At 43.7% G+C, this 19464-nt stretch overlaps 4 protein-coding genes across 4 annotated transcripts; 2 read left to right on the top strand and 2 right to left on the bottom strand.

Annotated features, from left to right (window-relative positions):
• Nucleotides 1-1445: 1445 nt before the first annotated feature.
• MELLADRAFT_93926 (uncharacterized protein) lies at nucleotides 1446-2573 on the bottom strand (the record flags this gene model as incomplete). Its single annotated transcript, XM_007416698.1, has 4 exons — nucleotides 1446-1465; nucleotides 1515-2243; nucleotides 2327-2376; nucleotides 2455-2573. 4 exons carry the CDS (start codon nucleotides 2571-2573, stop codon nucleotides 1446-1448), a joined length of 918 nt encoding a protein of 305 aa, XP_007416760.1.
• A 1019-nt stretch (nucleotides 2574-3592) lies between these two features.
• MELLADRAFT_112226 (uncharacterized protein) lies at nucleotides 3593-4818 on the top strand (the record flags this gene model as incomplete). Its single annotated transcript, XM_007416659.1, has 3 exons — nucleotides 3593-3617; nucleotides 3974-4017; nucleotides 4375-4818. 3 exons carry the CDS (start codon nucleotides 3593-3595, stop codon nucleotides 4816-4818), a joined length of 513 nt encoding a protein of 170 aa, XP_007416721.1.
• A 2142-nt stretch (nucleotides 4819-6960) lies between these two features.
• MELLADRAFT_93925 (uncharacterized protein) lies at nucleotides 6961-7673 on the top strand (the record flags this gene model as incomplete). Its single annotated transcript, XM_007416660.1, has 5 exons — nucleotides 6961-7099; nucleotides 7165-7323; nucleotides 7390-7440; nucleotides 7504-7544; nucleotides 7587-7673. 5 exons carry the CDS (start codon nucleotides 6961-6963, stop codon nucleotides 7671-7673), a joined length of 477 nt encoding a protein of 158 aa, XP_007416722.1.
• A 5444-nt stretch (nucleotides 7674-13117) lies between these two features.
• MELLADRAFT_73279 (uncharacterized protein) lies at nucleotides 13118-14516 on the bottom strand (the record flags this gene model as incomplete). Its single annotated transcript, XM_007416690.1, has 3 exons — nucleotides 13118-13342; nucleotides 13414-14096; nucleotides 14179-14516. One exon carries the CDS (start codon nucleotides 14080-14082, stop codon nucleotides 13417-13419), a length of 666 nt encoding a protein of 221 aa, XP_007416752.1.
• Between the last annotated feature and the right edge of the window lie 4948 nt (nucleotides 14517-19464).

Below are 19464 nucleotides of genomic sequence, written 5' to 3'. Positions count from 1 at the left end.
AGAAGGACATCCTTGAAGATCAACCGCTTTGACTGGCACTCGGATTTTGATTTTGCTGAAATTCGGAACAGAAAGACATCCTTGACGATTGATCGCGTTGTGAATCACGGTGATCTAGATTTGGCTGGGTTTCAGTGAGATAGACAGGGATGCTTGAAGATTGGCCACTTTGACAAGGACGACTATCTTGAACTTGCTGAACTTGATCAGAACAGAAAGACATTCTGGAGGACGGACGGGAAACATGAAGTGATGTTAGTGTTGCCGGCTGTGGTTGGCTTTGTTGCAAGCTATGGGGCTCGGTTTGTGATGGTAGACTACTAGGACGCGGGTGGGAACTTTGGGGCGGTGCTGGAGTCGGCGCAGGCAAAGGGAAATGAGGCGCATGATCTCCCCCAAAAGCAAATTGAAACTCATGTTGAGACGGTAAGAGGGATGTTTTGGTAATATTCAGAGCCTTGACTGGAGGTGATTCGAATATGGCATTGTGTGACAAAGAGGACAGATGGTCTCTTGGAGCATCTCCGTCGCGTGGATTCATAGGGTTCCATCTTGCTGGTTCTTCAGATCGCGCACGTGGTGGATTGTTCACATTGTGAGGATACTGTGATGGCGAGGCAGGAAAATTGAGAGATCTGGTGAGGACGTGAGCCTCCAAATGGTGTGGTTGCGATAAGTTGCTTCTGGTTGATTCTCGAGATTGCTCTGCAGATGAATTAAGTGGGACATCCGGCAGCGGTGATGTGGTTTTGGAGTGAGATCTAGAAAAAGACTGCGCTTGATTATTGCCAGTAGGAACTAGAACATCGTCGTGGGGTTGACTGCCCAAAGACATACAAGGCTGCACTGCCAGCATTAAAGAGGTTCCCAGATGGGAATACGGGTCCTAGTGATCGGATTCCCATTCTGCTACTGCTACACAGTTCCATGAATATTTCCTGAGTAGCCGTTGTGATATATGTAGTCAATATTTTGAAATGTGCGTCTCAATCTGAACAAAGTTACAGCATGTATTACACATGATTTTCTTATCTAGATGAGCAGATAACTGAACGGACCTGTATGTAGCTGATAGCTAAGGATTTACTCAGATGTTTGCACATATGTAGTGTATACTTTATGGCTCAGATGTGCAGTGCAAGATGATTTGATTCTCCATTCTTCTCTCAATGATATTCCCAGCCTAGGTCATGTTCCAACCAGGGAACCTATTTAATGCTGGCAGTGCTGAGTACGTGAGGCGGCGTGTGACGAGTCGACTGGCCCGCTTGGGTACATCCCAGGCTGGTTGTGCGTTTGAAATCTCTGATGCGGATGTGTGGGAGACGGGTGGTGCAAAGGTGAAGCGGGTGCAGACTGCTGGTGGTAAGGGTCTGGCAGTCGAAGGTGGCCGGAAGAGCTGATACTACCAGAAGTCCTGCGAGACGTTTGACCATAGTCTTCAATCAGAGAAGATGTGTGGTTGCTCCTCAGTGTTTCGCGAGATTGAGCACGTGAGTGAATATGGATCTCACAAGCAGGTTTGGTGGCTAAATCGATGTTGGTTGAGTCATGGTTTCGAAGTGGCTGGCAATAAGGTTGAGTTACGGGGGTGAGATTAGTCCGAGCATGAGCCTGAGTGTCATCGTACGCTGCTTGGGCTTGTCTATCGAGTCCAATCACAGGCTCCTGGAGGGTTACATTCCCGTGAAGCTGCGGTGAAGAGTGATTTGCTGAAGTTCTGACAATATGTTGGTTGCTGGTGAAATCGAACTGGGTACAACAACGCTTATGGTCCGATTCATCATGGTCGTTTGATATCTGACGTTGTTTTTGAGGGGTGACGGGGACGGCCAAGGGCACAGGTTGTATTGGAGACCCCGGTTGGGGCAACTGTTGAGGTTGACGCGAACGCTTACACTGCGTGTCTTTGTGTGGATGTGATGGGTAACGACGCTTTCGAGGGACAATCGGGCCTGGTTCATGTAAGTCTTCCATAGGAGCTTCAGTTGAGCTCGCAAAGTTTGGCAGACACATGATTGCTGAGTGATACGCTGTTGATATATGATAAGGTAATCTAGCGATTTTATGTCGTGCACTTGGGAGAGAAGGGGCTCCAGGGGTGACCTGGGAGGGATTATACAAATCAGAGGGCTCCGGAGTGGGTTCGCCTGGATTGGCAGGGTGCCGATTCTCAGGTGAAGCAACAAGCTGTTCGAGGTCTTCAAAGAGCTCTGAGATCGTGTCCCCCTGGTCATTTTGATCTGTAAATAAAACCATCCAGTCGCAGTGAGTACAGAATCAAATGAAAGCGTAAAGGATGTAGAGGAAGACGGACTGGACTGACCATTCAAATTGGCGTCCACAGCGGAATCACTAGAGCGAGAATCCAGGAGGCTGTCTGAACCAGAGAGTCATTTCAGGATCAGATTCGATGATTTACAAATGACAAAACCCTTGTGATAAGCAACTCACCATTGATCGAGGTTGAGGTGGCGCTTGAATGGTGAAATGTAGCCCCTAGGCCGTTGTGATGATTGACAAACACTGAAGCCTTTGGGATCTGTTCGTTTTCGGTGCCTGTATCCTCGCATAAGGTGATATCTTTGTCCAGAGAGCTTGAGCCTTGAGGAGAAACCAAATCACTTGAATTTCTCGACATATCCGGTGACGTCACACCATTGTGTTGGCCTTGAAAAAAATAGACATCCCTAACGTTAGCAAGACTATAAATGAAATACATAGCGTATCACATCATGTTATGGTGAAATGACTGACGCTGGTCTGTTATGGACATTGGCAGAGACAAAATGGTTGGCTAATTGCCGGCTTTGGAGTACAGCAGGAGAGTTCAGTAAGAGCGGAAGTTGAGGCAATTCTTGAATGGAGGATGAAGAAGTTGCAAGGGCGGAAAGATGATTAAACGATGTCAGAGGTGAATTTAGGAGGATCGCAAAGTTGACGAGTTTTGCCAAACAACATACATATGTAAAGTCAGCAGTACAACTTAGATATATGTACCAATGTGACGTAGAAACTTGAAAGTCAAAGACGGAATCTTGGAAAGCCCAGTAAATTCCTATTGATGAAAGGAAAAAAACTTACTATCAGCTGCCGATCATAAGCCCTCTTTGAGAGAAATCGCAATTAGTTTTAGTATGAAAGCAAAAAGCAACTTACCAGCGGCCGATCATGAGCCCTTCTTCGCTCTTTGATGAAGATAACCGGTGGACATCAAACTTTGGGCATGCCTTGATAGCACCACACCCTTGCCTTTCTGTTTTTCATCTGACAAAAGGTTGTGCGTATAGCCTCTTCACCTTTCAATTGGTGTTTCTGACTGGATGATTTCTTTGTAGACGTGGAATCATCGTAAGCCGCTGGCATACTAAATTTCCTTCATCTTCCTGGAGAAGAGGTCTTCAAAAATCTATCCAAGATTTCCGTTTCGCATCCAGTTTCTCCTTCCGCTTCACTGAACAGTACCCAATTTAGTCTTTGACTTGGCTTACCGGAGAAGTCATCTTTCTCACTTACTATATCTTACATATATAATCTTTTATATCTTCCTAGCAAAGAACTCTCAAATTCTGACCATACACACTCCCTAAAAATGAACACCGTGGTGGCTTCCAAACGTGAGTGGATATCCATTTTTCCTTCGCCAACATACCAACTCCTTTACCTTTGCGTATTGACTCTTCATTTTGCGGCGAAAAGCATTTGTCAATCGCCCTATGCACTTCAAAGACAGGGCTGGAGTGAAATCTACAAAAGCTCAAAATAAAGAGGTTGCTGATTGGCTGCCGAAGCGCAACTCGGGCTCTTATAAAGCTATGATCGACTACTTGAAATTTCTGCTCGGAAAATTCAACACTCGTACACCTTACCCACTTGGTCCAGAATCTTTCGAACTCAATCTGCTTCCTCAGGTGTCTGAGGAAGCTATTCTCACTGATTTGAGCGTTTTTCACAATGATCTTCCGCCGCCTAGTCCATCCCAACAAACAATCAAGCTCTTACCTCGAAAAGATGCCCGTTGGTTCACATCCAGGTCGTTCTTTCTTCAGGATCTTGCTCGGTTTTCAATCCCTCGTGCCACATTCGCTTGGGATTCAACTGTGAGCTGTCGTTGGAACCAGACAATGCTAGTGTTCTTACTGAAGCACTGGCGAAGGGGGTTGACACAAGGTATATTCTCTAAATATCCTATTAACGATATATACACCAGTGATTCGATATTTAGAGCCGTCATGGAGAGATGGATTCAAGGAAGGGGGGGGGAAGATGAAAAATATCGCAACCGAAAAAAGAAAAATCAGAGACGAGCTACAGTAGGTCACCTTCCTAACACACTTTTCCTTTAATATCTCAATTACTGATGTATTTTCTTAGCTTTTTTGTTACCGTCAAGACGCTCTAGAGGAGTTTGTCGAATCAGAAGACAGAGAACTGCTCTCCTCTGCTTTAAGCTTACTTCCGAGCGCTGGATGTTGTTCGGACACCGAGGACGATGGACCCGGTAAAGTTCGCGCGGTAGGAATGGTTTGGAGAAGTCGGGAATTCTCCGAGCTTATGAATCTGCTTGATGAGATTTCCTTCGGACAACAGAGGGCCTTGCACGGGTCAAGATGGGCGGCTGGCCGGCTGGACATGAGAAGATCCCCAGCAATTCGGATCTCATCTCACGGTCAAGCTCCCCGGAATTTACCATCAAATTGTTACTGTTCCGTTTGGAGGGATACATTGGGAGAAAGTCATAAAAAGCTCCTGACTCAAAAGCCTCCCAGTACAACTCTTCCATTGCTGATAGCAAAACTACGTGCATCACTTGTTTGAAATTGCCTCGTACTCATTACCAAATATAACTTGTTTACCATAGCACATATTCATGTACTTGATGCCTTTTGATAAAAGATTGATTCACAACTGGAAATTTCAAAACATAGATTACCTGTACTCTTGAATCAGATTGTTGTCCTTGTTATCAAAACTGTTAGGTCTTATATGGTTCTTGATGAATATGAACATTCTGATTCTAATTATCAAACTCAAGAGATTTACCACCATTATCTTAATTGGTGTTTTATTTAAACTTGTTTATCTCTGAGGTGAGAAACAAATCCAGGCGGGGTTTTGATATGTCAGTAATTCCGATTTTGAACATTGAAATATATATCTTGGATCTGGAATATATAATCAAGTTTGGAATTTTGAGCATCTTTGAAGAATACTTTCAGGCCGCTCAGCCCATAGCTTTTTCAAAAATCTGGTCCTGACGTTTTTCTTGATTGTCTTTTTTCAAATCCATGTTCTTGCTTCAACTTGACATTTGGAGCAAAATTTATTTTCAAGGGGATTTTTGTTAAAAACGTCACATTACATGAGACTGACTAAGACATTCAGCAGTTTGTTGGACAGTCAACATTGTAAATTAAGACACCAGAGGGTTGTTTAATTTAGACATGGTGTCCGCAGAAATTTCGCCCGAAGTGTCTAGTGCATAGCTCTGAGGCCCACACCGCTTGTCCTCAGGATCGGGGAGGTCACCAACGTGTGTCAAAACCCCTGCCGAGATCAACCAGTGGTTTTCACAAAGGATCTCTTGGTGTACTGGTTTTTGATTGCATAACGGTTTTGGATCCGACAAATCCTTTCAGAGAAGAGAACCAAAGAAGGATCATCTGCATCATGTTTAGAACTCTGCACCCCAATTACATCAATAATAGAAGGTCGAAGAAGCCCAAAGTGAGAGAGATCACCAACATTGAGGTTTGTGAAAAGCATGTTGAGTAGATCCCTAGACACGGTTTTGACAAGACTGGGCTGGTGGTCTACACTTCTCTTGTGTTGTATCCAACTGCCTGGAGAAAGGGTAGATGACACTTCACTGGCTTTGTCTCACATCCTACGCTTTGATGCACTAGTCCTTCAAAGAGGGGTGGTAGAGGATGTGGCCATAGCCTTTGTCTTTGAAACGCTATTGAGCTCTGTCTTGAGCCTATGAGTATACACTACACAAAAGATAATATTTTCTGGGCAGAAAATTAAATTATTGATACACAAAAATATTGAGAGGCCAGGAGAAGGGCAAAAAATAAATAAAAATATGCATCTTGTTCCCTGCGGTGAGAGCTTCACTCTCCATATTTTTCCATATTTTTACAGTCTGTATTGATAAGTGTACTAACAATAAACCTTCATAATCATCCAATTACAACCTGTAACAAGCACTGAAATTTGGCTCATTAGTGTTTAGAGAAACTTTTGATTTCTGAAAACACCTATAACTTTGTCAAATCTGCCTCAAAACACTCGATTTTAAGTGCATTAGAAAGCTTAACTCTTCCTCTCGAACTTTCATAAGATCAAGAACTATGTAGCTAGTATGACAATCATTCTATGGATCTGTATGTAAAAATGTATAAAAAAGATGATATCTTTTTTAGAAGACCAGCATGCTGTGTGGTCCTATTATGAACTATTTGGAGGACAATTCCAGCTTACCAATGCACCCAAAATCGAGCGTTTTGGACTGGAATTGAAAAAGTTATGAGTATTTTCAGAAATCAAAAGTTTCTCTAAACACTAATGAGCCAAATTTCAGTGCTTGTTACAGGTTGTAATTGGATGATTGTGAAGGTTGATTGTTAGTACACTTATCAATATGGATTGTAAAAATACGGAAAAACATGCGGAGTGAAGTTCTCAACGCAGGGAACAAGATGCATATTTTTATTCATTTTTTGCTCTCCTCCTGGCCTCTCAATATTTTTGTGTATCAATAATTTAATTTTCTGCCCAGAAAATATTATCTTTCTTGTAGTGATAAGTAGTGGTGATAACAACCCAAAAATCCTCAAACTCAGTCACATATTCTCGATAATCCTCAGCCTTGATCATCTTATATTATTAACAAGCTTGATAGTAACTTCCAAACACATTACATAAGCCTCAATGATTATTAAACTCACTATAGAGATGGACCTTAATCAACTTAAAGAGCATGATGTGGCACCAGCTAAGGCTTCCACGACTTCTGCCAAACCGGTCGCTGTTACCCCCAACCTAGTACCAAGTGATGAGTCGGAACCTGTGGCCCAAAGCGCGACTACTGCCCGTAAGTCACTGTTTACTTTCCAAACTTCGATGTGTTAGTGTTTGTTGACCTCCATCATAATTCAGCTCCAATCGGCGAGGAGGAAAAAGGTCTTGAGAACCAAAACGCACCCGCACAACCAACCTCTGCACAACCAACCTCGTCCACGGAAAGTTTTTGGTCCGTGTTGGAGAGCGAGATCAGTCAAACCACGCCTGGCCTGGGGCAAACCACACCCGTCGCATGTGAGTCTGACTTTTTCAATATTCATTCAGTGAGATAATCCACTGAAATTGATATCTTTCTCTCAGCATTACCTGTGTTGGTTGATCACGATATGAATCAAAGCACACCGGGCCCATGTGAGTCACGTCTTGTTCAGATTGATTTAAAGAGGTTCACTGAAGTTGCTTCTGTACACTCAGCCTTACTATCTCGTTTTGGATCACGCTCTGTATCACCTATGGTTGATACAATCAATCCACAATTTCTGTTGCCTGGAATTGAGACCCGCATAACTAAATACAACAAGCGGCAGCAGCTTGACAACAGAGAAGCAGAAGGCTCAAACTCTAAGAAGCGTCGAAACATCTGATTCAAATCTTAAAAAACCGCTAGTCAAAATACATGATTGATTCTCTGTTCTTAGACCAAATTATAGGGGCTCTCAAACCTGACCCGGTTTCAAAAAACCCAGTTGACCCAGTTGAGTTTTTGGCTGGGAGCTGTCAATAAATGTCAAATTTATATACAAAGTTACTGCCAAAAAGTCAACTGGGTCAACTGGGTTTTTGAAAACCGGGTCAGGTTTGAGAGCCCCTTATGAAGAAATCTGTTCTGATTTCCTCAAACATCAAATCTCTGATTTTGAGCATTATGTAGTCAAACCGTTGTATGTTGTATGGTCTTTCACTAGGTTTAGAAGCGCTTTTTTTCAATCACATTTGGGAATGTCAGAGCTCGTGATGCAGAACTGGTTTTTTGTTGCAAATTTCTTTGTGAATGTACAAAGACAATTGATGACGAATTCGCGTTGCTTTACATTCAGATGGTGTGCTTCTTTTTTGGTTTGATTGCCACCTTGAAATCAAATATCAAGCTTGACATGCCTAGATTGGACATACACGCTCGATCCTTTCGTGCTGCAAACAGCACCTAATCATCGGACTAACAAGGACGCACTCAAATATATTACCTCAATTTTTAAGCCTTCTGTCCATCTTACAAATTTCATCCTGATTCAACTCGCATTCATTAAATAAACACTCTACTTCTTTGATATAGAGTGTAAAACGATAGAACCGGTTGATCTATTTCCATTCAGAACCTATCATATCTCATCTTATCAGGACTACTCAAGATGAAATAAGGGAAGTCGGATCGGGAGTGGGAAGAATCCTCTTTGTAAGCCTGTTTTGAACTTGTGAAGACGTAAATGGTCTTGTCTTAAGACCCACTAGGCGCAAAGAATAGTATCTCATGATTCATTTTCTGTATTTGTCACCATTTGGATGTACTGTCTGCATCGATTAAGCTCTATTCAACAATGGTCCTATCAGTCATGAGATGAAACAGATTACAAAATACCAAAAAAACTGACTATGTTCCGCAGCCCTACTATACCTAATGTCTCCTCCGCTATTCCTAGGTGATCGGGTGGATAGGGCAACACAATGACGTGCCCCATAAGATCCTGAATGTCAACGACTACAGAATGTTCGACCTTTGAGTATACTCTGGCAGCCTGGAGGCGGGGGTGAGAGACAAAGCAGTCATGTGTAGAATCGGTTGCGTTCAGCTGGGCAAATTGGTACACTGCCAAAAAAACGGTGGGGACTAGCTTCGTTCGAAACGTGTATTGTATGTAGCCAAAACGACAATGTCCATTGATCTGATACTCAATTGCACTATTACCCTTACCTTTAACAAGTTGATTCGAGGTATAGTTCTTACCACATATCTTGAGTCGTTTTGTCTTTTCAACGTTTGTAGGCAGAGCAGGGCGGTCATTGGAAATTCTAATAGCATTAGAAAATTTCCCATAACGTTGATTAAGCTGTAAATTCAGATAGTCAAGCCAGATATCATAAATATCGTGGTTGAGGGTGGTCTCCTTAGACCAATTTGTCTCTGGCGTCCCCGTAAGACCTTGGATTATCTTGTCTCTAATTTTTTCATCCACGCGACGTAGGAAGGTAGGACAACCATTCAATACTGACTTGAATAGCCCTCTCCGAATGTAAGTCTGTGACATTGTCTTGTCTATGTCCTCTAGATACAGAACAAGATATTGATACACAGAGTCAATGTCCATATCTTAGCTCACCTCAATCAAAAGAAAACATACCTTCGTGATAGTTCTTGGAGACTTTAGTGAGCATTCCTATTACACGCTCACCAAACATTGATCCAGTGTATGGTGGAGGGCCAAAGAGCTCAACGATTTCGACCAGATGCTGCAAAAAGTGCAGATTTGGCTTCATACTGACACCCTGCCAAAAGGAACCAAGGTGTGCGCGATAATCATGCACCACTCCTTTGAAATATTCCCTATCTTCTCTGGTGGATGTTCGAGAAAGCGCACAGTTCGTGATTTCAACCAAGTAGATCAGGTTCGCACATAGAGCTTGGTCTTTGGCATCTTTTGAAATGTAAAGCTTAGGGATAATCGCCAGGACCATATAAACTGTGTAGAACGTGAGCCATTCAATTGCGCTGGGAGACCCACAGTTTGGAAGTCCGATCTTGATTGGAGGTCGAGTCATCCAACTTGGCGTCTTTGCCGTTGAAATTGCATGTCGAATATCGATCAAATCATCCATTGTGAGTGATGGATTGGAGGTGGTGGGTTCGACACGGCCTCCTTTTGGCTTTGAGGGCTTTGGGCCAGCACCTGAGGCTCTTTGTTTCCCTTTATCTTTCAAGGGTCTGGGAGACGCGCGAACAGTAATGTTGGAATTACTTCGAAGCCGACCTGGAGTTACCACTGGTCTATCTACAGTAGTAGTCCTCGAGGTACTTTGTGACTGAAGTCGAGTGGACCTCCGCAGATTTGAGCGCCCTCCATCTTCGGACGATGGAACCAAGAAAAAATCGCTCGAGGACCTTGAATCTGAAGCGCCTTGTGACTCTAGTGGAATCGAGGGCTGTATATTGGGTTCTTCAGAAGTCGAAGAAGGGACAGGGGTGCCGGTCGAAGTAGATAATTTCCCCCTTTTAGAATCTTTGATTTGACCACGTGTGCCACGTGGTCTGCCACGCTTCCTGGGTACCACATTGTTTGTTGAATAATTTTGGGTGCCTTGACTTGAAGATACCAATACCGATACATCAGAATGGGAGACACTCGATGCCTCGCTTGTGTCCTCAACCGCACCACGGGAACTTGCAGATTCTTCCAGATTGTTTTTGCTTGACCAGTCCATGGGGACACTGTCATTTGTTTCGCTCGAGAGGTCGACGTGCAGGCTATTGTCCTCTGTTGAGCTGACAATTTTGTTGGAAGTGGCCGAGTTTGAAATAGGAGGCTAAGACAGGTATAAGAAGCATGTACTTAGACATTCATTTCTTTCCACAAAATAGCACTGGTGTACCAAAAGAAACGTGCTTACATTGATCTTGTTGGAAGACAAAGATTTTGGGCTTAGTGGATTGCGTATATTTAAATGACCATCAGCATCAAGCTTTGCTTTGAGCTTTTTGCCAGCTTCACCAAGCCCTATAAAGCCAAATGCGTGATCCTTCAAAGTTCCAAGGAGCAAACAGTGCATAACATCGATAGTGACAAATTCGATGGGTCGCCAATATGGAAGCTCTGATAGAACTGAATATCGAAGGCCGTAGGAATTGAAAATCTTCTCTTGTACCGCTTCCGTGGGAGCATCCCTCCACTCTTCTGCATGTTTTTGATGGTCAAGTCTTTCTGGCCATTGATCGGGGTCAAGGATTTTTCGATCGTTACGCAGAAGACCGCAGTGCGCGCAAAAGTGAGTTGCCGAATGCGAAGCAAAACCAGCTACTTTTTGCATGGCTGGGAGGTCAGCTATAAGCGGCCAGAGTGCTGCACGTATTACACGGCCTTGAGGATAATCCGCCGTTGATGTGAAAAAAATGCCTCTCCAAAGCTCTTGAAGTTCAGCCACAAGCGGCTTCAAAAGTTCGTTCATTTGCTCGAGAGCCGGTTTGGAAGGTCCAGGAATTACCCCAAAAAGCAAAAGGTTTTCTTGCTTGTATTGTTTATCTGGTGGCAAATTATAACAGATGAGAAGCATTATACCGTGAGATTTTGGTTTGCGAGCACCTCGGCCATGAGGATTAAACCAATCCACAAATAATCCAAAGACCAGATTACCGCTTTTTGCAGTGAACGGTTTTCCTGAGAGCCCGAAAGATCTCCACATATCTCCATCCCATATGTCACACATTGTTACGCCATCGTACTCGTGCTGAAGTGGAGCGTCCAGAGCAGCTTCAAAACCAGGAATATTTAACATCCTAGCTAGCCATGTTTTAACGGATTGATAATGAAATTGACGACATGGTTTGAGGACATCGCCTGAATAGAGATCTCCTCCACATGAATGACGTGTGACTGGAGTGCCCTTTGGCGCACCAGGATCTCGTAAAAATCGCGAGGCATCACACTTCATCTTGTAAGTATTGTCGATTTTCTCATATGGAGCGCCATTAAGAGAAAAACATACTGGACACACAATCTGCGACTCCAGCTCAACATCGAGCCTTAGCATTGTGTATAGAGTGGATAGAGTTGTGGGTAAGCTCTCCCAATAAGGACAGCCGGTATAATCGATATCTTTTGCTGTTTGTTCAATTTGTAGCTTATTCATATGGAGCAAAGATCGGCTTGTCCTATGCTTGACTCCTTTGATGATACTTCCATGAGCAAAGGTCAACATTCCAATAAGAGATGATGGTCGCTGAAGATAGACCTCCGGTATCTGGTAGGCCGCCGTCGACACCGTTTTAAAGAGATGACGGTCTTCGCTTGCATTATCTTTTCCTTTGAGTGTCTGCGAGCTGCTACGGCGTCCAGGCAAGCACGAACCCATCGGCGAAGGTTTTGGAATCCGACCCCGGGATATGTGATTGATGGATCCCAAATCGCCAGTACTCAGGGACCTTCGGCGTCCCTGGAGTAGACAAAATCATCAATCCAAGAGCTAAAGATTGCAACACAATGAACTGCATGACACTTACACTGTTGACTGCAGTTCTACTGGTAGACGAGTTATAGGCTGTAGAGACTTCATGATTTCGAAAAGGTGTTGATACGCTGGCTGTCTCCTGTGTTAAGCGTAGCTTTCGCAGTTTAGCTTCGTGGAAGCCTCCGTTTTGCCGGCTTCTAACTTTCCCTTTGCGAAGAACCCCATCGATCAGGAAGCTTTCTGAGCCACATCCCAGCTCGTCGCAGCAGCATACGTGCTGATCTTTCATTCTTCAGCGGGGAAGGACGTCAATTAGTTTTTGTTTGGAAGGTGTGTATATGATAGGAGCTTGATGCTGATTTCTGATCTTCAAGTTTTCTAAAGTTAGCCAAAACATCTGATACTCTTTGAAACGAAATCTGTGGAAGATATGAGAAAGAAGTATTTTCGCCAAATACATTTTTTCAATCGGCACATGCAGTCATGATTTCACTGTGACCAATCGCGACCCCTCTGGGTTTTCAAGTCTTTGGGTTCATTGACAATTTCCTATTTTGAGTGAAGAAAGTCTGGATACGAGTTCCAGACAAGCTATCTGAAGTCATTTTGGGAAGGGATCATGAGTTTATCTTACAAATATATTCGCAGTTATCAAACAATGGACTCTTACAAATTCATCTATTCAAGAAGCTCGAACCTGATATCATTACTATCAGCGTGGAATAATTAGTTTCTTTGTGTTCCCCATCCAATTGTACATATTGAGAAAAAGGTTTTGAAGGTCGAGTAACTCCACCGCGATTCAATTAGTTGAATGTATTTGGGGAAGGGGCACAAGTGCTTTCAATACATTCAAAAGACACGGTCTAGGCATTTCTGTTCAAAAATTTCTAGTGAGAACTATTTTCTAGGAAAGTATAGTTGGTGGAGGCAGAATATATACATGAATGAGATGAGGGGAAATAAAAATCGTAAAGGAGATTCTTTGATTGAGCCAAAATATTTACATGCATGATAGAGTACGGTCATTGTTTGTCTAGAATCTATGTATGATAGAAGGGAAATGAAAACTGAAAAGAAGATATTTTGACAAAATTTTCTGATGTAGAAGTCCAAGACATTGTCAGTCACATGTAAAGATAATGGAACGTAAGAAAGTACAAAACATACTCCTTAGATTCCATAGTAGGCGCCGTACTGGTAAACGACATGAGTTTGGAATTGGTCGACCAACTTTGCTTTCAGCGTGCGACACGGGATGTGCAAATTCGGCTTGAAGTGCCAGACGATTTGTCGAAGAACATCTCGAGTGCACCAAATCGGCTCCCATTCAGGTGAGAGATATATGAGAAGATTCGCCGGTAAGGTCCAGATCTTGGTCCAGAAGCTGCGATCTTGGGCTGACGGGAGTGGACGTCTTCGCCGGTACATAAGTCTCCTGAGATTAGTACGCCGGGCGATTCTTGATGATCGACGTGGGCGGAGCAAAGCATTCCTATTCCTTCTTGCAGGTCGAGCTGCAGGTACCAGCGGATCTTGTTGAAGACGTGGAGCTTCCACCACTTCCACAGGGTGAGGTTGTTCCATTGCCTGTTGGTGATTTATGGCCTGATTTTCTATGGGGATATCATTGATCACCGCATCATCAATTGGCACATCTCTGATTTCCAAGTTTTCCATCGCGAGGTCATCTACTGCTGGTTGACTGTGCTGACGGGTGTTACTTCTGGGCCGAGTGAGATTTTGAGCTGCTGCTCCGCGCCTTCGGCTAGAACGGATAGTGGCGATAGAAGAGTTCCCCGCCAAAGTGAGGTTGCCGTAGATGGTGATGGACGACATGACTTTATGTTAAGCTAGTGAAAGTGATGGACAAAAGTTTAGGTCTAAAATAGACATGGAAGCAATTCGAAAAAGATAGAACATGAATTGACGAACTGTAGATTAGACCAGTAAATTTGATTGAGAGTTTGAGCGAGCTTGATTGAGAGGTGGAGTGAGTTTGATTCTTGTGACTTGAAGTAGAACCTGAATGAAGCAGAATGAAGAGGTTTGATGGTCATTATATAACAATCACTTACGATTCATGGAAAGTCAAGTCGAGAGATAGATGCATTGGCAAAACGGAGCCGATTGTCTTGATGAACACAAGGACGAGTGTCACCGTTGACGAAGTCTTGCGAACTTGCTCCAAACAACAGATGTGATCAACGGGGACAAGTTCGATAGAGAGCAGAACGTAGACTACCCGGCTGTTGTTTTGATGAATGGGGAATATTCGCCGCTGGGAAACTTGGACGAAAGGGAGTGATGGAAGGGTCTCTTCTGACAGGACCCCGGAAAGCTCCTGGAGAACAAACCGTCCTCGATCCATTCCGGCCCCGGCCCTCACACTTTCACTATTTGCCCCGAGGAGAGGTGGGTTAACATGGATTTCTCGGTGGTAGGAGAAGCGCCTTGATCAGGGCTCTCGATTACATATACTTTCAGTTTTGTACCACGTGTAATCACCGAGATATCCGTATGTAAGTACCCGACCCGAGCCGGTATGGATTTTCGTCGGTCTGGGGGGGCAAAAGTTACAAATCACACATTTCCCAAGCCACCAGTCATGTTCAGGGTCAGACATGTGTACCATCTGATAGCCCTCGTTGAGGTGCATCTTTTGCACCTGTCACATCTCTGGTACCATGTGACATGACTTCACAAAACACCGGTATCCGAAAACCCCCTCAGGACGGTTTGTTCTCCAGGAGCTTTCCAGGGTCCTCTTCTGACTTCATCACGTATGTATCATTATGTAAACTAAAATTGTACAGCTGTACCTGTTCGTACATACATACATACAATCCGAACTCCTGCGAAGGCCTACCAAATATGCCTTTCATCAGTTGAACTCCCTCACCGATGAACTCCCTATGTAAATCGGTCTATTACGATTTCCTCCAGGACCTGATGATGGGTGCAGAGGACTCCCTTCATGCACTTGTATTCTATCACAACGGGTACAAAGATATGTATGAAAGTTGTTTCAAGGAATTCATTCCAAAGTTGCCCATTGTTGAAACATGAGAATGCTAGCACATGTATTTGCCTAAAACGGATGGGTACAGAGTGATACATAGAACACGAATCCTCAAGTCTTTACATAGGTTGTATCATTGATGTGTGTACATATCTTCATCGTGTCTCAGGCATGGTTCAGATCATAAGCACAAAGCTGGTGCTCGAGGCTCGAGTTGATCCTGCTCAACCTGAGTGGTGTTACTACTGAGGGGCAAGGCTGAGTTATGAGATTCCCGCGAACAAATGCTGTAGAAACGTCGTACATCTGCTGACAAACCAGCTCACCGGACGTCCGGCGCAATTTTGGTGGACACTGTGTATGTTGTTTCGATAGAAAAAAAACGATGAGGTTGGTAAAAGTTACACGAAATGCGGGATAGGACAGTGCTTTCGGGTTTTGCGAGGGCGGAAGCATGAGTTCTTAAAATTACAATGCCTAGCGAGGACCGCGAATTCCAGTGTGCATTTACAACAAGTTGTAATGCCTGTATTGTGTTGACATTTATGGGCACATTAAGCTTAACTAAGCCCCTCTCGCGCGGCTGCGTCCGCGCCCCTCGAAGAGGGGCTTACAACTGACTCGAGTTTTTTGGCTGGTGAGCTCCAAAAGTTAAGTCCCCTTATGTTGTTTTTTGGACTTCTACTCAAACCCTCACCGTAGAAATTTGTGACCTTCAGGTATGTTCATCTTCATGAGATGCTACACATTCTCATACAACTTTTATATGTTTTTGTTGGAAGCAAGGGTTTGCAAAAAGCGTTGCAAGTTTGATGAGAAGTGTAGCTGTGAGTTTCAGCCAAAAAGGCTGTAAGTTTTATTTGGTCAGAAAAGGCCAATTTGATGTCCAAAACAACCAAGGGTTTTGTCATTGTAAAAACAGTAAAGGGCCCCGTTCTACCCTCTTATGTGTTTATGTAGTCCCTCAAACTCCTACCACAAATTGCAAAGTGTGGTACGGATACAGCAGTAGAAACATCAAATCAGTGTCAATGTCATCAAATAAAAATTTAGAACAGCTTGGCTAGCGCAAGAAAGGTTGTGCTAGCCAAGCAATGGTGTTGAAAGAATTTTTTTCCATGATTTCACTGAAAAATAAGAATGGAAGCTCAACACGAAACCATCCGAAAGAGGCCTTACATCGATAACATTGCCGTGCACTTATGTCATACGATGAAGGAACAAGGTGTCACTCCAAAGGAAATATTTTATGCTCTCCTGAGTTCAGAGCACCCTTCCCTGAAAGAAAGTCGGAAATACTGGGGAGTCAAGCGGGGATTTACTTCAACTTTGCAAATTTTATACGCGATCAAGGATCTGGCGAGTAACAGTCAAACTGGAGACGTTAGATGGATGGATTTCATTTTGACCGAGGTGGATCTATATACTGATTTCACCCATATCAGTTTTCAGACTGATGATGAACTTTATGATTATAGGCGCAGGAGCAAATCCATAAGGAGGTCTGGAAAAAACCTCGAAAGTTTTACAGTTCTCAGAAGATCACGCCCACTTTTTTTAAACTGGAGGAGCTGGACAACCGCGAAAATGCTATAAGGACATCAATGCCTTTTTTTTGGAAACTCATCTATCATCAAGTATCCGCTAGGGCAAACAACCGCGAAGATCTCATGAAGAGCGCTCCCGACGATGGTGTGACACTGGAAGACAAAGAATCCATAATGAAGGACACTGGAACTGAGGGTGATTCACTTCCTGAAATGCAAGAGTCTTTGAGCAAAGAAGAAACCCGTAATGATGAAGGTATCGAGTACGTTCCTGAGGACGAAGAGAAGGCTTGAAACAATTGGGCTACTCTGGTTAGTTGTTCTTGTTCCATGTTACAACATCAAGCTACATCATAATAATTGTAACATAATAACACCAGGTTGCAACAACGATATGTTTGATGGTTTCCTTTCTGTCGAATTACCGTTACAATGCCCTACAACTACACAACGCAATGACATTCTTGGCTTGCGGGGTTTCAAGTAGAGTTTTTAAATATTTAAATAAGCTTGGTCTATCCAGTGGTCGCGAAACGGCCGTATCAGCAATGGATCATCTACGTAGCTCAAGACAAGCCACCCTCCGGGCGATAATGTCCAAGCCTTACACTATAAGTCCTATTGTGTGTATGGACAATTTTGATATCCTGCAAAAGGTCCAGAACCTACGAGTGTAATCAACATCACTCCTCTTCCACGGAACATGGGGGTATGTTCAGTTCCTACCTGATTATCTGAAACAAGATTTCCAGGATGCGAGTGCAAAGGATCTCCTTCGAAATTACCATGACGCCATTACAGTTGCTCAGAAGTCTCCGGTTCAGTTTAATCTCTTCAGGGCAAACTCAAAGGACATGAACCACTGGCGAGCAACTCGGAAGAGCCAGTTTGCTGCTGCTATGTACAAGTATGTAATTGAACCGGGAAAAGGCCCTTCAGATCGCATATCCACCACTCCGCCAGCCATCGACCCGATCAAGCTTGATGACCGTAGTATATTTCTCTTGGAGTTGATGGATGCCGCAGATAACTCGGCGAATGGAGTCGGAGAAGTGTTGGAAGAATTAGCTTCGCAATTTGGCCTGACTCATGAAGAGTTGGCGAAATATGTGCAAATTATTCAGGGAGATCTAGGGACGTGTCAAAACATCGAGAGTCTTCAAAAGAAAAGAGCACCAGCTGGCACAGCAGCGGGAGGTTTGTCTAGTGTAATGACCATTCCCAGAGTTGCTCATATCATGTGGAACATGGCTCAAGGAATATTATCTCACCATTGGGGCAATAGCCAAGACGTGAACGACACTGGCGCGTGGAAGGCATGGCAAGCTCTGGGTGGTTCCCTATTGAAACCACCTTCGAACATGGATTTTGGTACAGTCTTACGAGCGGTACACGCTATTCATGTCGCTACTTTGGTGTCATGCTTGAGGTGAGTAATCATACAATATGTACGACTTTTACATCTTTGCTGTTACTAAATAAATACCACATTTGTTTCGGTTATCTCTTCATCTCAACCAGAGACACGATGTCAAAATACGATACTCCCCCGGACCTTACGAAAGAAGGGGTTGCTCAGGAAGTGATTGACCGGTGTTATGACAGTTATTGCAGCCCTGAGTCTTTGAGAACTTGTCAAGATCAAAACGACATCAAAGGTTATAACTTACGCCTCCAATTACGTGACTTTGCAACCGTGGTGGAAGCAGATCATGCAACCAGTGCGGGAGATGTCGGGAGACTCAAGTTCATCTGGAAGCAATGGGCGTTGATGGCCCATGGCTTGAAAGGACTTCCGTGGTACGCTCTACATCTGACTCGCTTCCTCGTGCTGGTGGAACACGACTTGCCCCCGGCTTTGGCCAAAATCGTTTTACATAGCTTGTTGGTTCCATCTGCTCGGCGGCCTGGTCATTTTGTGGGAAATGACCTTTGGCTCGAGCACCAAAATTATTGGTTGAAGCATTTCTTCAATCAAAATGTGAGTCTAATCATTGATTACACCAATTGAGGCACGCTTTGGTGGAGGTGTCCACAAGGCATGAACTGTCACGTGACAGGTACAACGACATGTCACAAGGATGAGGGTTGGAATGGAACTCGCCCAAGTCCAAAGTTCCGCGAGATAAGTTCCATCCCCTCCTCGCTTTACTCTTGAAACTAAGAGATCAATCCCCTGTCTCAAAGTTTCTCTTTTCAATTCACATTAAATTTCAAAATTCTCCACAAACAACACGTTGAAGTTTAAGAAGAAATCAATTCAGAGAACGAAAATTATTAAGTTAAAATATATGAATCACAACTTAAAAACAGAATCAACAAATCAAGTGAATTAAAAAACCTTTGAAGAGAAAGCAAGAAGGAATGTCATTCAAAAATCAAATCAACCAGACCGAGACAAATGTAAACAACTCGGTCCTAACAAGAGCGCAAGCAGCTGCCACGGGTGTTCGGCCAGGAAATCGGTTGGTAACACCAAGACGAGGAACCAACGGAGGTGGTAGGCCGAGGAGTAACATTTCCAATCGGACCCCTACGAACCTTCGGTCGAAACGCCCGGAAAGACCTAGAGGTTTAAAGAAAACAAGAGAAAAGAAGAAATTAAATGAAAGACGTCAAAACAAGAATCAAGAAATTCAAGTGGTGGAAGAA

The sequence above is a fragment of the Melampsora larici-populina genome, assembly GCF_000204055.1.
Source record: "Melampsora larici-populina 98AG31 unplaced genomic scaffold MELLAscaffold_63, whole genome shotgun sequence".
Taxonomy (NCBI): Eukaryota; Fungi; Basidiomycota; class Pucciniomycetes; order Pucciniales; family Melampsoraceae; genus Melampsora; species Melampsora laricis-populina.
Note: the sequence above shows the minus strand (reverse complement) of the source record. Positions and strands in the feature narration are given on the sequence as shown.